This window comes from Rutidosis leptorrhynchoides, chromosome 4 (genome assembly GCF_046630445.1).
Source record: "Rutidosis leptorrhynchoides isolate AG116_Rl617_1_P2 chromosome 4, CSIRO_AGI_Rlap_v1, whole genome shotgun sequence".
Lineage (NCBI taxonomy): Eukaryota > Viridiplantae > Streptophyta > Magnoliopsida > Asterales > Asteraceae > Rutidosis > Rutidosis leptorrhynchoides.
In genome coordinates this window covers 578,110,214-578,124,679 of record NC_092336.1, presented here as the reverse complement: position 1 = coordinate 578,124,679, position 14,466 = coordinate 578,110,214, and the positions used below count along the sequence as shown (strand labels likewise).

Sequence of the window (14,466 nt, the reverse complement as noted above, 5' to 3'; positions counted from 1 at the left end):
TACCACTTGAGCATTTTCACAACATTAGCACACCTCAGCTCAGCTACTAGTTGATAGATCGAAGCAACAAAGAAGATCTCAACAACGTTGTCTTGGATTGAGATGCAATTACAACAACGTTGTCTAGAAAATGTAAAACAACCTTTCAATGTGCATAGTCAATGCATGTATAGCCCTATTCGATTTTCCTAACATGTAATTGGTATTGAGCTAGGCCCAAAACAATGCTTTAAATATTCATTAATAAATTACACTTCTTTCTTTTCCAAAAATTCAATAAAAAATTATAAATATACCGTAAATATGCATTTCATATGTATAATGAGTTAACCATTGGTGCTTGTGGTTTACTCAAAATTATATGGTAGTCTTTTATTAATAAAAAAATTATGCCGATAGTCTCTGTGATTTGATAAATGCATGTCACTGGTTCTAACCTAACGTCATGTAAGATTGCCGGTCACCGATGGAACTTGAACCCGATCATAGGTGGGACGAAACTAGTAACAACTAACAAGGGCCATGTGGTAAACTTTAAAAAAGCCTTATTTAATGTTTTTTCCCAAATCCAAATGGGGCGGGGTATCCCTTTTGGATTGCCCTATGTTCCGCCATTGCTACGGTTATAGTTTTAGATAAACTACAATTAATGATATAATTAACTTTATTTTATTATAGTGAAATTCAATGTTGATAATTGATCAATACATTACACTGAATTCTCATAATAACATATATTATCACAGATGGTGTGATGTAGATCGTTGTTATAAAAATTAATACTCCGATCCTACCTGTTATTATATAGTATAGCAAGTATAGCAAGTATTTTTTAATGACAATAAACAACTCCTATATAACAACAGGTAAAAAACTCATATCTAACAAAAGTATTATTATTGACCAAGCTTCTCCTTCATCTATCACGCATTAATTTTGGGCTTCTTACTTTTCACTTGAATAACATCAACATCAATATGTCGTCTGCGGTTGCGGAGTTAAATCACTTAAAAATTCCTCTTGCAAAAATACTACATGCTACCAACAACTTTGATGATAAAAATATAACCGGAAAAGGTGGTTTCAGAAACGTTTTCAAAGGGAAAATAGTGTGCGATGGGAAGTCCATAAAAATTGTTGCCCGGAGGTTAGATCGTAAGCAAGGGGCAGGAGACGTTGAGTTCTGGACGGAGGTTTCCATACTTTCAAGTTTGAGGCTTGATTGTGTTGTCTCGATGATCGGTTTTTGTGATGAAAAAGACGAAAAGCTCATTATCTATCTATACTATATAATAAATTTGTAAATTGACGACGTCATTTTTGCTTACATGTCAAACTCTCATGCAATGTCATGGCAAGTGTCATTATATTAGACTATTTGCTTATGTCATATATCTTCTATTAAAAAAAATTATATAGATTTTATCTATAATTTTTATTTAGTATCGTATAGATAACTTTATAAATAAAAATACATTATTAATACAACCTACTCCCTCATTTTCTTGAGAAGATAAAACTTTCTTCTGCATACTTCAACTTTAATGGTCTACTCCTTAATCAAAGGCACGCTTACTCCCTCATTTTCTTGGGAAGATAAAACTTTCTTTTTAATTAAAGGCGTGCCTAACACACTGCTGAATAAGACCGCGCAAATTAAATTCATCAACAGTTCACATCTTTCTTTTCTTATTCATATTTCTTCTTCATCAATATCAATATTTTTGCATCTGCTTTCTCTGATAGCTTTATCCATGCTTGAATACTTCACGTTCCAATTTATAAGCACCTCATATTTCAATTCGCCATGTACTTCTATATCTTCTATTTTCATAAATTTCTTACTTTGTGACACATGTTCTTTATTTAGTGAAATTTTTTGTAGGTATTTAATAAGTAAATCTAATGCTTATGTTAGTTTTTTTTTGTAATACTAATTATTTAGGGTATTGCACCAAATAGGCATTAAAAGATTTAATGCGTATGGTTGTTTATCTAACAATTTCGTTATGAACATCAAGTGTTTGAGAAAATGTTTAAGTGTTTTCTTTCTACCTTTTAATTGAAGATTTATGTTCAGATTTGAAGATTTAGTTTTTATTTTTGTACGTTTAATATAGTACAATTTTTTACTTGGAGGGGTGATAAAGATGGATGATCTTTCTTGGCCTCTCTACCTTTCATTGTAAGTTTTTTTACTTCAAATTTTGCATCGTATTTGTTATTATAAGTCCATTTGAAGAAATTTATTATTTAAGTTTTTTTTATTATGTTATTAATGTTTTGTGTATTATGTTTCAAAATGTTCAAACGTTCTTTGGGCTTATGTATTACGTTTCAAAATGTTCAGCAGTTTGTGAGATACAAACGCATTTTATGTTATAATCATGTAAGTTCAAATTGTTAAATTGAAAAATGAGTAGAATCAACTACAAGTTAATTGCTTTGTATCTCCATCAGTATGGTACTTGAAAAGTTATGGTTCATGTTTCTTAGCTTGATTGTTATGTGTTGATTTTTCAATGGCACAAATGGTGGGGACATGATTTTGATTTTGGGTTAATGGATTATGGACACAGATAATAATAAGTTTAAACATGTGCGTGATTATTAAATATGTCTTAGGTGACATTGGGTAATAGTGGCTAGATGTCATATAGGTTCTTATAAATCTAAAACAGTAAGCATGCGAAATTGATATAATGGCCATAGAGGGTTCTAAGCATCTTGATCTTTTGTGAGGTTTTGTAATAGAGATTGCAAGCATGTTGTGTCTATTAATAGAGATTTGGGATTTAGATAATTTATCATTGTATTCAAACCTGTATCTTCATGTGACTCAACTTTTATTCGTAAGGTTTCAATTGATTTTGATATGCACTAATTGTCAATGATCCAACTGAATAATAAAAAAATGAACCGAGGTAGCTCACGATTTCATACGGGTTATTGATTTGTACAAGAAATTGTGTAGAGTGGTATGATTATACCTTAAAGGTATATATTTGCTTCTTTTAGCCACAACATTTATTTTTGCTTAATTTTAGTGTTTTATAACTTTAGATATGTGTTAATCAGTAGTCTATTTGATGAGGTTGGTGAGCAGGTTAAGAAGTTCTGTTCCACTAAATTGATCTTTTGACATACTTTCTACATAATGTTGGTGGATGTCATGTTCATGTTTAGGAATGCGTTGGTCCTCAAAGCATGTGTGATATATATATTTTTAAAACTATATAGTTGATCAATGGTGTTTTTGCAGCTACATTTATGTAAACATATTAAATTAATATAATATGTACACTAATACTATACTAATACTAATAATTACAAGGCACTGATCTTGGTAATACTCCGTATGTTTTAGTGTTCTATTTTGGATAAAGCCATTTTTGATACTTTCCTTATGCAATTTTAAATACAAATAACTTTATTAATATGTATTTTAGTATGTAATTTAGTATTGAGCTCACTTTCTACCTTGTTCTTGAACTCTTTAAACTTCAGAAAAGTCTCCGACTTCTCCTTCATGAAGTAAACCCACACATATCTTGAGAAGTCATCAATGAATGTCACCATATATTTCATACCTCCAAGTGATGTTTGTTTCACTAGGCCGAAGACATCTGAGTGTATGAGCTCTAGTGGTGTCTTGGACTGATGTTGTGACTCCTTGAATGGCAATTGGTGAGCTTTGCCAAATTGACATCCAGCACAAATTGTATCTGTTCGGATATCAATTTGAGGAAGCCCATTTACTATATGTTTCACCATCATCTCCTTTAACTTGTTGTAGCCCACATGCCCAAGATGTTCATGCCAAAGATCAGCCGTCTCATTCTTCCGAGTCTTATCCACAAATGCTGTTTCAGCAGATAGTACATAGACCGACTCTATTCTTCTTACTTGCATAATTGGATTGCCAACCACCTTCACTCTCTTGAATACGGACACATCTTTTGGTCCAAAGAGCACATATTTTCCTTCTGCTGTCAATTGTGGTACTGACAATAAATTCTTCTTTAGGCCAGGGACAAGATACACTTTCTCGAGTTGGAGCTTATGAGAGCCACCTTCATTTGGAATTATTGTCTTTCCAATGTGAGAAATAGACAACCTTGAATTGTCGGCTGTCAACACGATTCTCTTTCCTTTGTAATCATCCATTTCTTGCAGCTTCATCTCATCATTGGTCATATGATTTGAGCACCCAGAATCGATGATCCAATCATCTTTGTAGTTTATTGTTGCTTTAAGGTTGCTGCAAGAGCTTGATCATCCATGCCAGCTTCAACAGAAAATCCAGCTTCTGCATCCCATGTTTCCTCATTAATGGTTGCTTCGAATGTGACCTCTTTCTTCTCATCTCTTGCAGCGGCCACATTTCCTTCAAAAGTTCGCCTTCTGGGGAATCTACAATCTCGAGCAAAATGACCCTTCCTGCCACAATTGAAGCATTCACCATTCTTTATCTTATCATTTTCTCCATATTGTTGGCGATGATATTTTCTTCCTTCTTAAGCTCCCCCTGAAGCGTTGCTTTTTGATTTTAGACGACCCTTGCATCCATATGTCTGCCTTTCTTTCGTCACTTCTTGTCTTCGAGATGTTGCTTTCTTCTTATTGGTGAAAAGTGCCTCTTCTTCGCCTTTTATGTTTGCTTCACTCAGCTGCTTGGCTAAGGCTTCTTGGTTAGCCAATAAATTCTCCAACTCTATTAATGATGGTTGAGTAGGCCATCCTCTCACAGCGGCTATAAATCCATTATACTCGGACCTTAAGCCATGGATGATAATTCTCTTCATCCTTGCTTCACTCACTTTCTTTTCAGGAGCAAGTTGGGATATCTCATGGCAGATAGATTTCACCTTGGTGAAATACTGAGAAATAGACAGACTTCCTTGTGAGATACCCGCGAGCTCATTTTTCAAGAGCTGGAGGCGTGCTTCATTCTTCTTTGAAAATAATTTTTCAAAAGTTTCCCAAGATGCCTTTGGTGTTTTCTCGTCACGGATGTGCTCCAATAGATCCTCCTCGATTGTAGTCTTCAATATAAATAAAGCCTTCCCGGCCTTGATGTTCCATTTTCTCAAGGCTTCAGCATTTTCTTTCGGTGGAGGCGTTGTGTCACTGCCAGCAACTATTTCCCATAAATCCGGTCCTTGTAGGTATGATTCTATACAAGTCCGCCAATAACCATAGTTGTGGTTATTGAGACTCTTGATACCACTGCTCGTACTTGCAAGATCTGTCATTATGACGTCCAACGTCCAATAAGCTTGGTCCCTGACCGATGAGCTTTCACAGTTCCTAACTGTGCTCCGGCATAATCTCCCTTAGAGCCTTGGTGAAAACAAGTCGATGTAAACGTTCAACGTTTACCGATTTCCTCCACTAGAAATGGTCCCGAACAACCTTGCTCTGATACCAATTGTTGGAAGCTTCGACGAGCCCAACACACCCACTATAGAGGATCTAGATTATACTAGACTCACTATACCAACACTTTGACGTTGATTAGCCTTTAATTTTATGAATTCTTAGTGCACAATAGTACTTAGGCGACAGTGTCGACCATATATCATTTAGGCGGTATAACCGACCATGTATCACTTAGGCGGCAGAGCCGGCCATATAATAAGAACAACACAAGTGCACTAAGAACTTAAACACAAACTAAGGCTTAACCGGGAAACTTAACAAAGAACACTTTTATTAATACAAAATACAATTACAATATTACTTACTTACAAGCTTTTCTTCTCTACTCACACTCTTCTCACTTCTTACTTCTTCTCTACTTCTCAACTCACTCTTTTCACACCTTACACAACTTACTAACAAATGAAATCACCACCCATATTTATACTACTCCATGGAAATTTCTACACACTAGATTTTTCCATTACTCCATGGAAACTTCTACACACTAGATTTTTCGATGGATAAATATCTAGATATTTTTACCACATAAAAATATCTAGATTTTTACATTTTAACATCTAGATTTTTCTTCATTAATATCTAGATATTCCTTTTACATTTTAATATCTAGATATTTACATACATTACTAATTCCATATTATCTAAATTTGCATTGCATTTTAACACCCCAAAACCCACTTATGTATTAAAAGGCATATTGTTGATTTGTGATCCATATACAGTGTCACTTAGGCCATAATCATTACATCACATGCTACGTTTAGAAATGCTGTGATGTATATAAATAATGATTTTGACCAATGTGTATGTCATGTCGTTTATCAGAAAATAGAGTGAACATGCTCTTAAACAACTTAATGGGCTACTTTATTCTAATAGGCACATGTTTTAGAAGACCCATGATAAAATTACCTCAAACACTTCATCTGGTGCTACCCTTAATTATTAATCCGGTTGTGTTATACTATTGTTATCATGTTATTTCAGGTATGTGTTGCACTTCATCTGGTGCTACCCATAATGATATTTCAGGTGTGTGTTGTACTTTTGGTATCATGTTATTGTCTCATATTAGGAGACAAACATCCTGGTCAGAATCCAAGCTCGATGAACCAGTCGAAAACGTGTGGTAACTGTCATTAGCCATTACTGTTTCCGGTAGCGGTTGAAATTGTAAATCGTTTCAGACCGCAGGAAACCGTATATGAAGGGCTTAGAATTGTAATTTGTTTATTTTTCGCATTTTGGTGAGGTTTTATAACGAGGTAAGTGTTTATAACGATGCAAGTATAAAATTAGGTACATGTGACACTAACATCCATCAATGGACGTCGATTTAGGTATCTTTTTATGACTCTAAAATATTGAATGAATTATACCAACTATGTTAGTTAACTGACATATTTGACATCAGTTACTGTTTCGGTAATGGAGACTCGGTTAATATTAGACTCGGTTGATACATTGGATCCTTCATGGATTGCCACTAATGGTTACCGAATCTCGTTAGATTGTTTATTGGGCCTACCGAATTTCAAAATGTCCTACCGAATCTACTTTTGTTATTGGGCCTAAACCAACAAAGGTTTACATTATGTAATTGGGCCTACCGAATTTGAATTTTTTCTCTTTGGGCTTACCGAATCTGACAAGGCCCACTACCGAATATGAATGAGTCCAACAAGCACTTTAAGTCCATATTTCAAAATATGATGCAAATTATCAAGTTTAGTCCCTGACAGGTTTGAAACTTTTGCAAGGGCAGTCCTTTACCGAATCTGGCTACAAATTTTGACAATTTTGGCCCCTACAATATTTGAACGTTCATGAAAGGTTTCTAAAATTGAAACTTGTGCCCATACGCATTATCAAGGGGAGTTTCTAGAATTCGACGACGTTTCGTACTCAAAGTCAAACGGTGATTCGACTATGACTTCTATACTTGTACGGTATAGGACTCGGACTTTAAAGAAAGAATTGCTTGTTTGGGGGGAGCTAGAGAGTCGAAGAAGTTTCCATATCATATGGGAAGTTATCTTATGACTAGTATCGAATCTCGGTATTGAAACCGACGGTATTTATGTCATGACACTCTGATGAGAGCCTATGTACTTTGAGGGGGGAGCTTCCACAGTTTCGAAATGACTTCTCAATGCAAGTAAATTCTAAAGACATATCACAACTAAGTCAAAGGAGGGAATGATGGTAACATATTAGTTTGTGATGTGTTCTTCAATGCGCATTCCGCTGTGCACACTCAAAGACCGTTGAAAGAACAATGACATCAAGTTTTGAAGATTTCAAGATCATCATCAACGACCATGCATCATTCGGGGGGGGGGGGGAGTTAGTTAGAAATAGTTGATTCTTTCTTTGTAATGTTGTATGTTTTAGTAGGGAGTTAGTTTTTGGAAACCCGTCTCACTCCTGGGGGAGATTGTTAGAACCCCGGGAAGGAGTAAAACGTGTTTCCCTAGCCTTATGGAGGATCCTTTATACGAGGGCTATATAAAGGATGCAAGGCTCCCTAGAAATACTAAGTTTATCCACTGTTATGTAGAGATTTCAAGAGAGCCGTGGAAAGTCTATCTTGACCGATTGACTTTCTCTCTCAATCTTAATGGTTAATCTTCACATTCATTGATATTCATGTGTCAAGGGTCATTTCAATTAATAATAACAATTATTATTATAATAAATATATTAAATAATAATAATAATAATAATAATAATAATAATAATATAATAATAATAATAATAATAATAATAATAATAATAATAATAAATACTGAGATGATCCCTCTAGTTTCATCCGAATTGTTGAAATAGTCCCTAGAGTTTTTTTGTCGAGAAAGTCCTCGACGTTTTTAGAAACTTCAAATATAGTCGTTTTAACTGACGGATGTCAGACATTTCCGTTAAGTTAGATCACAAGCCAGGCACACGAGGGTGTTTTAATCATTTATTTCTTTGTTTAAAACCCTTTTCTTCCAACCATCACCCAAACAAATAGCAGCAAACTCAATTGCAATGGGAGTGTCATAAATACTTAATCATTTTGGATCACTCTTGATGGCATATGGATTATATGATCAAAACTTGATTACATAAATCACATATCTGGTCTTGTAGACACAAATCTGTATTTTGTTCAATCAAATTTTGTAGGATGGCACATTTAGTAGTAAATGATTATTGTATAAGTCAAGCCATAGATGTACTAATGAGGCATATCGTGACCGATATATATAAAGCCAAACAAACAACCAATGTCACTCGAGCAATACGTCACTATTATTAACATACATCATATGTATCCATACCAATGGCGACCACATATAGGCACAACAACATTTGGAAGACGAGGAAATGAAAAAATTAACAAAAAATATAAAAATTGAAAGTAAAAACAAAGACATACATCAGAACACCTCCTACGAACTCACAAACACAAACAACGTAAGCACAAAAAATGCTAAATAATCACTCATTCACTCACTGGTAATACATGAGTGTTGCGCAACAGCAACGTTCTGAAAACCACCGTCATAAATAGGTTGGCTTGTTCCGACAGCAGCACCCATACTCATAGCACCCATAGTTGCTGGTTTAAAAGGATGTTGTCTTTAAGGATATTACTGGAAAGTAGCCACAAATGTTGGTGGATATATCAAAAACAATGTTGCATATATCACTAATGTTTGAGAGGTAGCTTTTTGTAGCTTTTATGAGATTTTTTATTTTATCTAATAAGTTAATGGAGATCCGTCCCTAAAAAAATTCGTAAATTCATGAAATTTCAACCAATAAATAAATAAAATAAAATAAAATATTAAAAGATATACGTAATTATGGTGTAACTTGGTCACTAAGTAAAACATAAAAGATACGGAGTTTGTACGTACATATATAAATTGGGGATCACTGAACTGAACCCCTTAATTGAATCATTGATTTGGATTGTTTAGAACTTGAATTGAAAACCCTAGCTTCTGCGATTTCAACTCTTGCTTTCAATCCACAAACTCAATTCTACAAACCATATAAATATGAAAGATACTATGATGTTCTTCTTCTCTTGTGACCCTAAAATAAACCCTAGCCCCTTTCATCCATCAAATTTCAATTCGATGACAATGGTGTGCATTCGCAAAGCAAAAATCGACGACCTACTTGTGATGAAAGCTTGCAATCGACCTGAAAACTACCAACAGATGAAATACTTTTTCTAACAAATTCTATCACGGCTGCAGTTCCTTCACGTCGGCGGTAAGAACGTCGACTGCCATGGCCATAATACGTCACTTTCGGTTCTCAGTAAGTTAGGGCTTGAAATTAAACTCTTGACCGCTGCACAAAACGCCATGAAACAGGTTTATTATTAATTTTGTTACTATTTATTTTTACATTTTCAAATTATGATGATTCAGGTCTCTAGCTAGCCCTAGGAATGATCAATTACACCTTAACTTATGTATATGTAATTTTCTAGCTGACAATTTCATAACATATTTGTACACGTACATGCAACATTTTTGGGGGGTCTTATTGTATATAAATAAATACACACCTAAGTGATGGTAGGTGATCAACGTTGTATAAGTGAAAATAATTGGGAAATAAATGTCGATAATCCACACTCGATTTTTTTGATTTTCGTTTCAAAAACTCTATTAACAGGATATATTTTAAAGGTTATTCCCACTTCCCAGCAGTTTAGTATAGTATTCGTGTCTCTACGAACATTGCTCTGTAATATATTTATATTTGATTTCATATTTGTAAACTACGGTTGCAGACGTTGCAAATGGAATCTTCGGCTCTGCATTCCTTCAAGTTTGAAATGAAGGCCCTAACATTTATATATTTTTTGACAAGATTTGTTCATGCTGCTCAAGGTGTAAACGAGGTACTATAAGCTATTAACCTTCTTTTAGGTTGTGCTGTCAAATAAAAAAGTGAGATAGATAGATCAAACGATTATTTATGTTCGGACCCTTTATGACCCATTCTCAAACCCTTGATCTTGCCACCCTCAACGTTTATCATATTTGGTTTTTTGTATCCATAGTTGATACTTTTTACTATGTCACCCTCAACTTTATTATATTTGGTTTTTATTTTTATTTATTTATATGTTGTATAGTCTTACTTTAATACTTTAAGGGATTATACTCAGTACCAACCATATGATTGGTATGAGTGTGTAAAAGCTCTGCATGCACTTGTTAAGGAATACCCAAATTCTACCTTGCCACCAATCAGACAAATTTATTATAGCCAACATAAGGTGCTTAATTCTGAATATTTATTAAAAAAAAATTATATATCATTAAAATTTATATTCAAGAAATTATGGAGTTGTAATTATCAACTGATATTATGTAGTCTAATTAGTTTATTAATTTAATGTTGTGTATATCCAATCCAATAATAAATGTATATAATTTTTGTGCACATTCAGATGGTACCAAGTAGGCTGGATTCGAAGGAAGCGTATTTAAATTCAAATCTTAATGGTAATGGGACGGGTAGTAATGTGTGCATAAGAGAGATACTTATGGAGACGGAGACTGGTGAAAAGATTGTTGTAAATCTGGATGTTGATTCCTTCTGTGCACCGTTGTCTGCGACTATTGATTGGCAAATTTATCAGAATTTTAGAGCTACTGAGGTGCACTTTTTTATATTGTTTTACGTGGAATGTATATATGTATATTGAATTTGTACTTGACTATTTGTTTTTGGGTTTTAATTGGTTGCTGGTGGTTTTTCAGGCAAAGGACAGGCCTAAAGTTGATTACATGGAGGAGGTGCAGGAAGAGATTGATCCGGAAAAGCGTGCACGTCTAGTTAATTTTCTTGCTGGGGTGAGTGATTTTTGATTGTTATATATTGGTAACTTGGTTATCTGTAATCATAAAATAAAGACATATATACATAACTACTACTAATTACTAATGTAAGTAAAATGGTGTGCTATAGGTATCTGATAACCTTGAACTCCTGCCTCATACATTGTATTTGACTATCAACTACGTAGACCGTTACCTTTCTGCCGTTTCAATAGATACACAAAGTTTTCAATTGCTTGGTGTGGCCTGCCTGATGATAGCTTCGTAAGACATCATCTATCATCACATCACATTTCTCCTATCATCCTATATGATCATATAATGGATTTTTATTTTATGATCACATCATAATCTGATTGCTGATCAGTTTTTAACATATATTTTTCCAGGAAATATGAGGAGATATATCCACCCGAAATTGATCTCTTCCTCGAATTGTGTCCCGACGACTACAAAGCTGAAGACATAGAGAAAATGCTAGAGAAAATGCAATATTTGGTTCTGGATACCTTGGATTTTGATTTGTATGTCGTAACCGTTGAACCTTTTTTGAGAAGATTTGTTCTTGCTGCTGCTCAAGGTGTAAATGAGGAGGTACTATAAGTTGATGACTAACTTTTTTTTTATGTAGGTTGTGTGGTCAAATAAAAAAAAAATTATTATTACTTTTAAGGAGATAGATAGATAAATCAAATGGAAATGATGATGATGATGTTTTACTATATATATGTTTAAAAAACAACAGGAGGAGGTTCCTTTAAAGTGTTTGGCATACTACATATCTGAATTCTCTCTTTTGGAGTATGATATGCTTTGTTATCCTCCATCTCTTGTTGCTGCATCTGCTATTTTCTTAGCAAGATATGTGGTGCTTTTTCCATCACACAAACCTTGGGTACATACCTGCACTCATTCATTTATGGATTTCTTTTACGTTTGTTTAGTCTTGGTTTGATTGCTGTGTTAAAAGTTTTTGAATAAACTGTGTTACGTATAATAATATTATATAATATAATATTCAACAGAATTCGACTCTAAGGGATTATACTCGGTACCAACCATCAGATTTGTACGAGTGTGTAAAAGCTCTCCATGCACTTGTCACTGAATGCCCATATCCCAAATTGCGAGAAATCAAAGATAAGTACAGCTGTACAGTAAAGATGAGGTTAGGTTGCTTACTTCTCTCCCTATAATAATTATTACATGAAAAACAATTTGAATTGATTTTGGTTATATATGTGATACAACAGTACGAGTGCGTAGCAGACAAGTATTCTTGTCCTCCATCGATACCACTTGAGCATTTTCACAACATTAGCACACCTCAGCTCAGCTACTTGTTGATAGATCGAAGCAACAAAGAAGATCTCAACAACGTTGTCTTGGATTGAGATGCAATTACAACAACGTTGTCTAGAAAATGTAAAACAACCTTTCAATGTGCATAGTCAATGCATGTATAGCCCTATTCGATTTTCCTAACATGTAATTGATATTGAGCTAGGCCCAAAACAATGCTTTAAATATTCATTAATAAATTACGCTTCTTTCTTTTCCAAAAATTCAATAAAAAATTATAAATACACCGTAAATATGCATTTCATATGTATAATGAGTTAACCATTGGTGCTTGTGGTTTACTCAAAATTATATGGTAGTCTTTTATTAATAAAAAAAATTATGCCGATAGTGTCTGTGATTTGATAAATGCATGTCACTGGTTCTAACCTAACGTCATGTAAGATTGCCGGTCACCGATGGAACTTGAACCCGATCATAGGTGGGAAGAAACTAGTAACAACTAACAAGGGCCATGTGGTAAACTTTAAAAAAGCCTTATTTAATGTTTTTTCCCAAATCCAAATGGGGCGGGGTATCCTTTTAGATTGCCCTATGTTCCGCCATTTCTACTGTTATAGTTTTAGATAAACTACAATTAATGATATAATTAACTTTATTTTATTATAGTGAAATTCAATGTTGATAATTGATCAATACATTACACTGAATTCTCATAATAACATATATTATTTTTTTTCTTTTGCAAGGCAAAGACACATTTTATTAGAAACGCCACTAGATTACACGACCAAAAGCAATTGAGATCATGCTTTCGGGGAAGAACTAACAACTCAAACAACAAAATTACATAAAAGAAACTCCGGATATTAACCGTAAACATCGAACAAACTTGGATTTAAAAGCCATTGGCTCCAACTAATGTTTAATTTCTGGGAGCGCCTAGAGATCCATTCAAACGCCTTGATTTGCAACTCATTGAGAGTCATCGAACTATTCCCTTTTTTCTCTTGGAAAACCGTGAGGTTCCGATTCCGCCAAATCATATACCCGCAAACCCATTCGATAGCCTTCCACAATTTCGATCTTAATTCGGGATGATTTGAGTCTACACAACCTTGAAAAAGCTCACCCATATTCTCGTAAGGAAGCCGCGATAAGTTCCACCACCTAAATACCCGTAACCAGAGATCCTTTGCGAATTGGCAATGAATGAAAATATGTTCCACCGTTTCTAAGTCGTTGTCGCAAACAGGACATCTCACCGAATCCAAATCTATCCCCCTTTTATCTAGCTCGACTCTTACCGGTATTCGATTTTGCTTCGCCCTCCACACAAACAAACCGACTTTTTTGGGAAGAAAGTCGACTTGATCAGTACACTTAGCCCCGATGTTTGGGCTGAGCACTTTTTCATCGATTAGCTTTGATAGTGAATAGACTGTGAAGCCGCCATTCTCAAACAAGTTACATGCCCATTTATCACGATTGCCGTCAGCGAATTTGAAGTTACTTAGCAACTCATTGATGTTATAAAGTTCATCTAGAGTTCTGCCATTCGGGCTTCTCACCCAGTCCCATGTTGGAATGATACCGCAATTCTGATCCCTTGAGCATCTATCCATGATCAACGCATCTTTGTTTCGATCCAGGTTATACAATCTGCCAAACCTTTCCTTGGGTGCAAAATTATCCAACCATTTGTCGTGCCAAATGTAGTGACCCGAACTTTTCCATGTTTATATATATTAATTGAGATTGATATTTACATGATTAAATGTTTCCAACATGTTAAGCAATCAAACTTGTTAAGACTTGATTAATTGAAATATGTTTCATATAGACAATTGACCACCCAAGTTGA

At 34.5% G+C, this 14,466-nt stretch overlaps 2 protein-coding genes across 2 annotated transcripts; one reads left to right on the top strand and one right to left on the bottom strand.

Moving 5' to 3' along the window:
• The first annotated feature begins 977 nt into the window (after window positions 1-977).
• LOC139842818 (cyclin-A1-4-like) lies at window positions 978-12,694 on the top strand. The gene is made up of 11 exons (XM_071832922.1): window positions 978-1,193; window positions 9,699-9,818; window positions 10,244-10,354; window positions 10,592-10,735; window positions 10,910-11,119; window positions 11,223-11,315; window positions 11,431-11,564; window positions 11,690-11,894; window positions 12,046-12,195; window positions 12,326-12,457; window positions 12,554-12,694. Exons 1-11 carry the CDS (start codon window positions 978-980, stop codon window positions 12,692-12,694), a joined length of 1,656 nt encoding a protein of 551 aa, XP_071689023.1.
• Window positions 12,695-13,471: 777 nt separating this feature from the next.
• Window positions 13,472-14,227, bottom strand: LOC139842817 (uncharacterized). Its single transcript, XM_071832921.1, has one exon. It carries the CDS (start codon window positions 14,225-14,227, stop codon window positions 13,472-13,474), a length of 756 nt encoding a protein of 251 aa, XP_071689022.1.
• Window positions 14,228-14,466: the final 239 nt, after the last annotated feature.

Bases quoted from the DNA above. Each gene is read 5' to 3' on its own strand.
- LOC139842818 (XM_071832922.1), top strand. From the start codon at position 978: ATGTCGTCTGCGGTTGCGGAGTTAAATCACTTAAAAATTCCTCTTGCA. The intron at 11,120-11,222 runs GTGCACTTTTTT...GTGGTTTTTCAG, and splicing joins AGAATTTTAGAGCTACTGAG to GCAAAGGACAGGCCTAAAGT. The intron at 11,316-11,430 runs GTGAGTGATTTT...GGTGTGCTATAG, and splicing joins TAGTTAATTTTCTTGCTGGG to GTATCTGATAACCTTGAACT.
- LOC139842817 (XM_071832921.1), bottom strand. From the start codon at position 14,227: ATGGATAGATGCTCAAGGGATCAGAATTGCGGTATCATTCCAACATGG.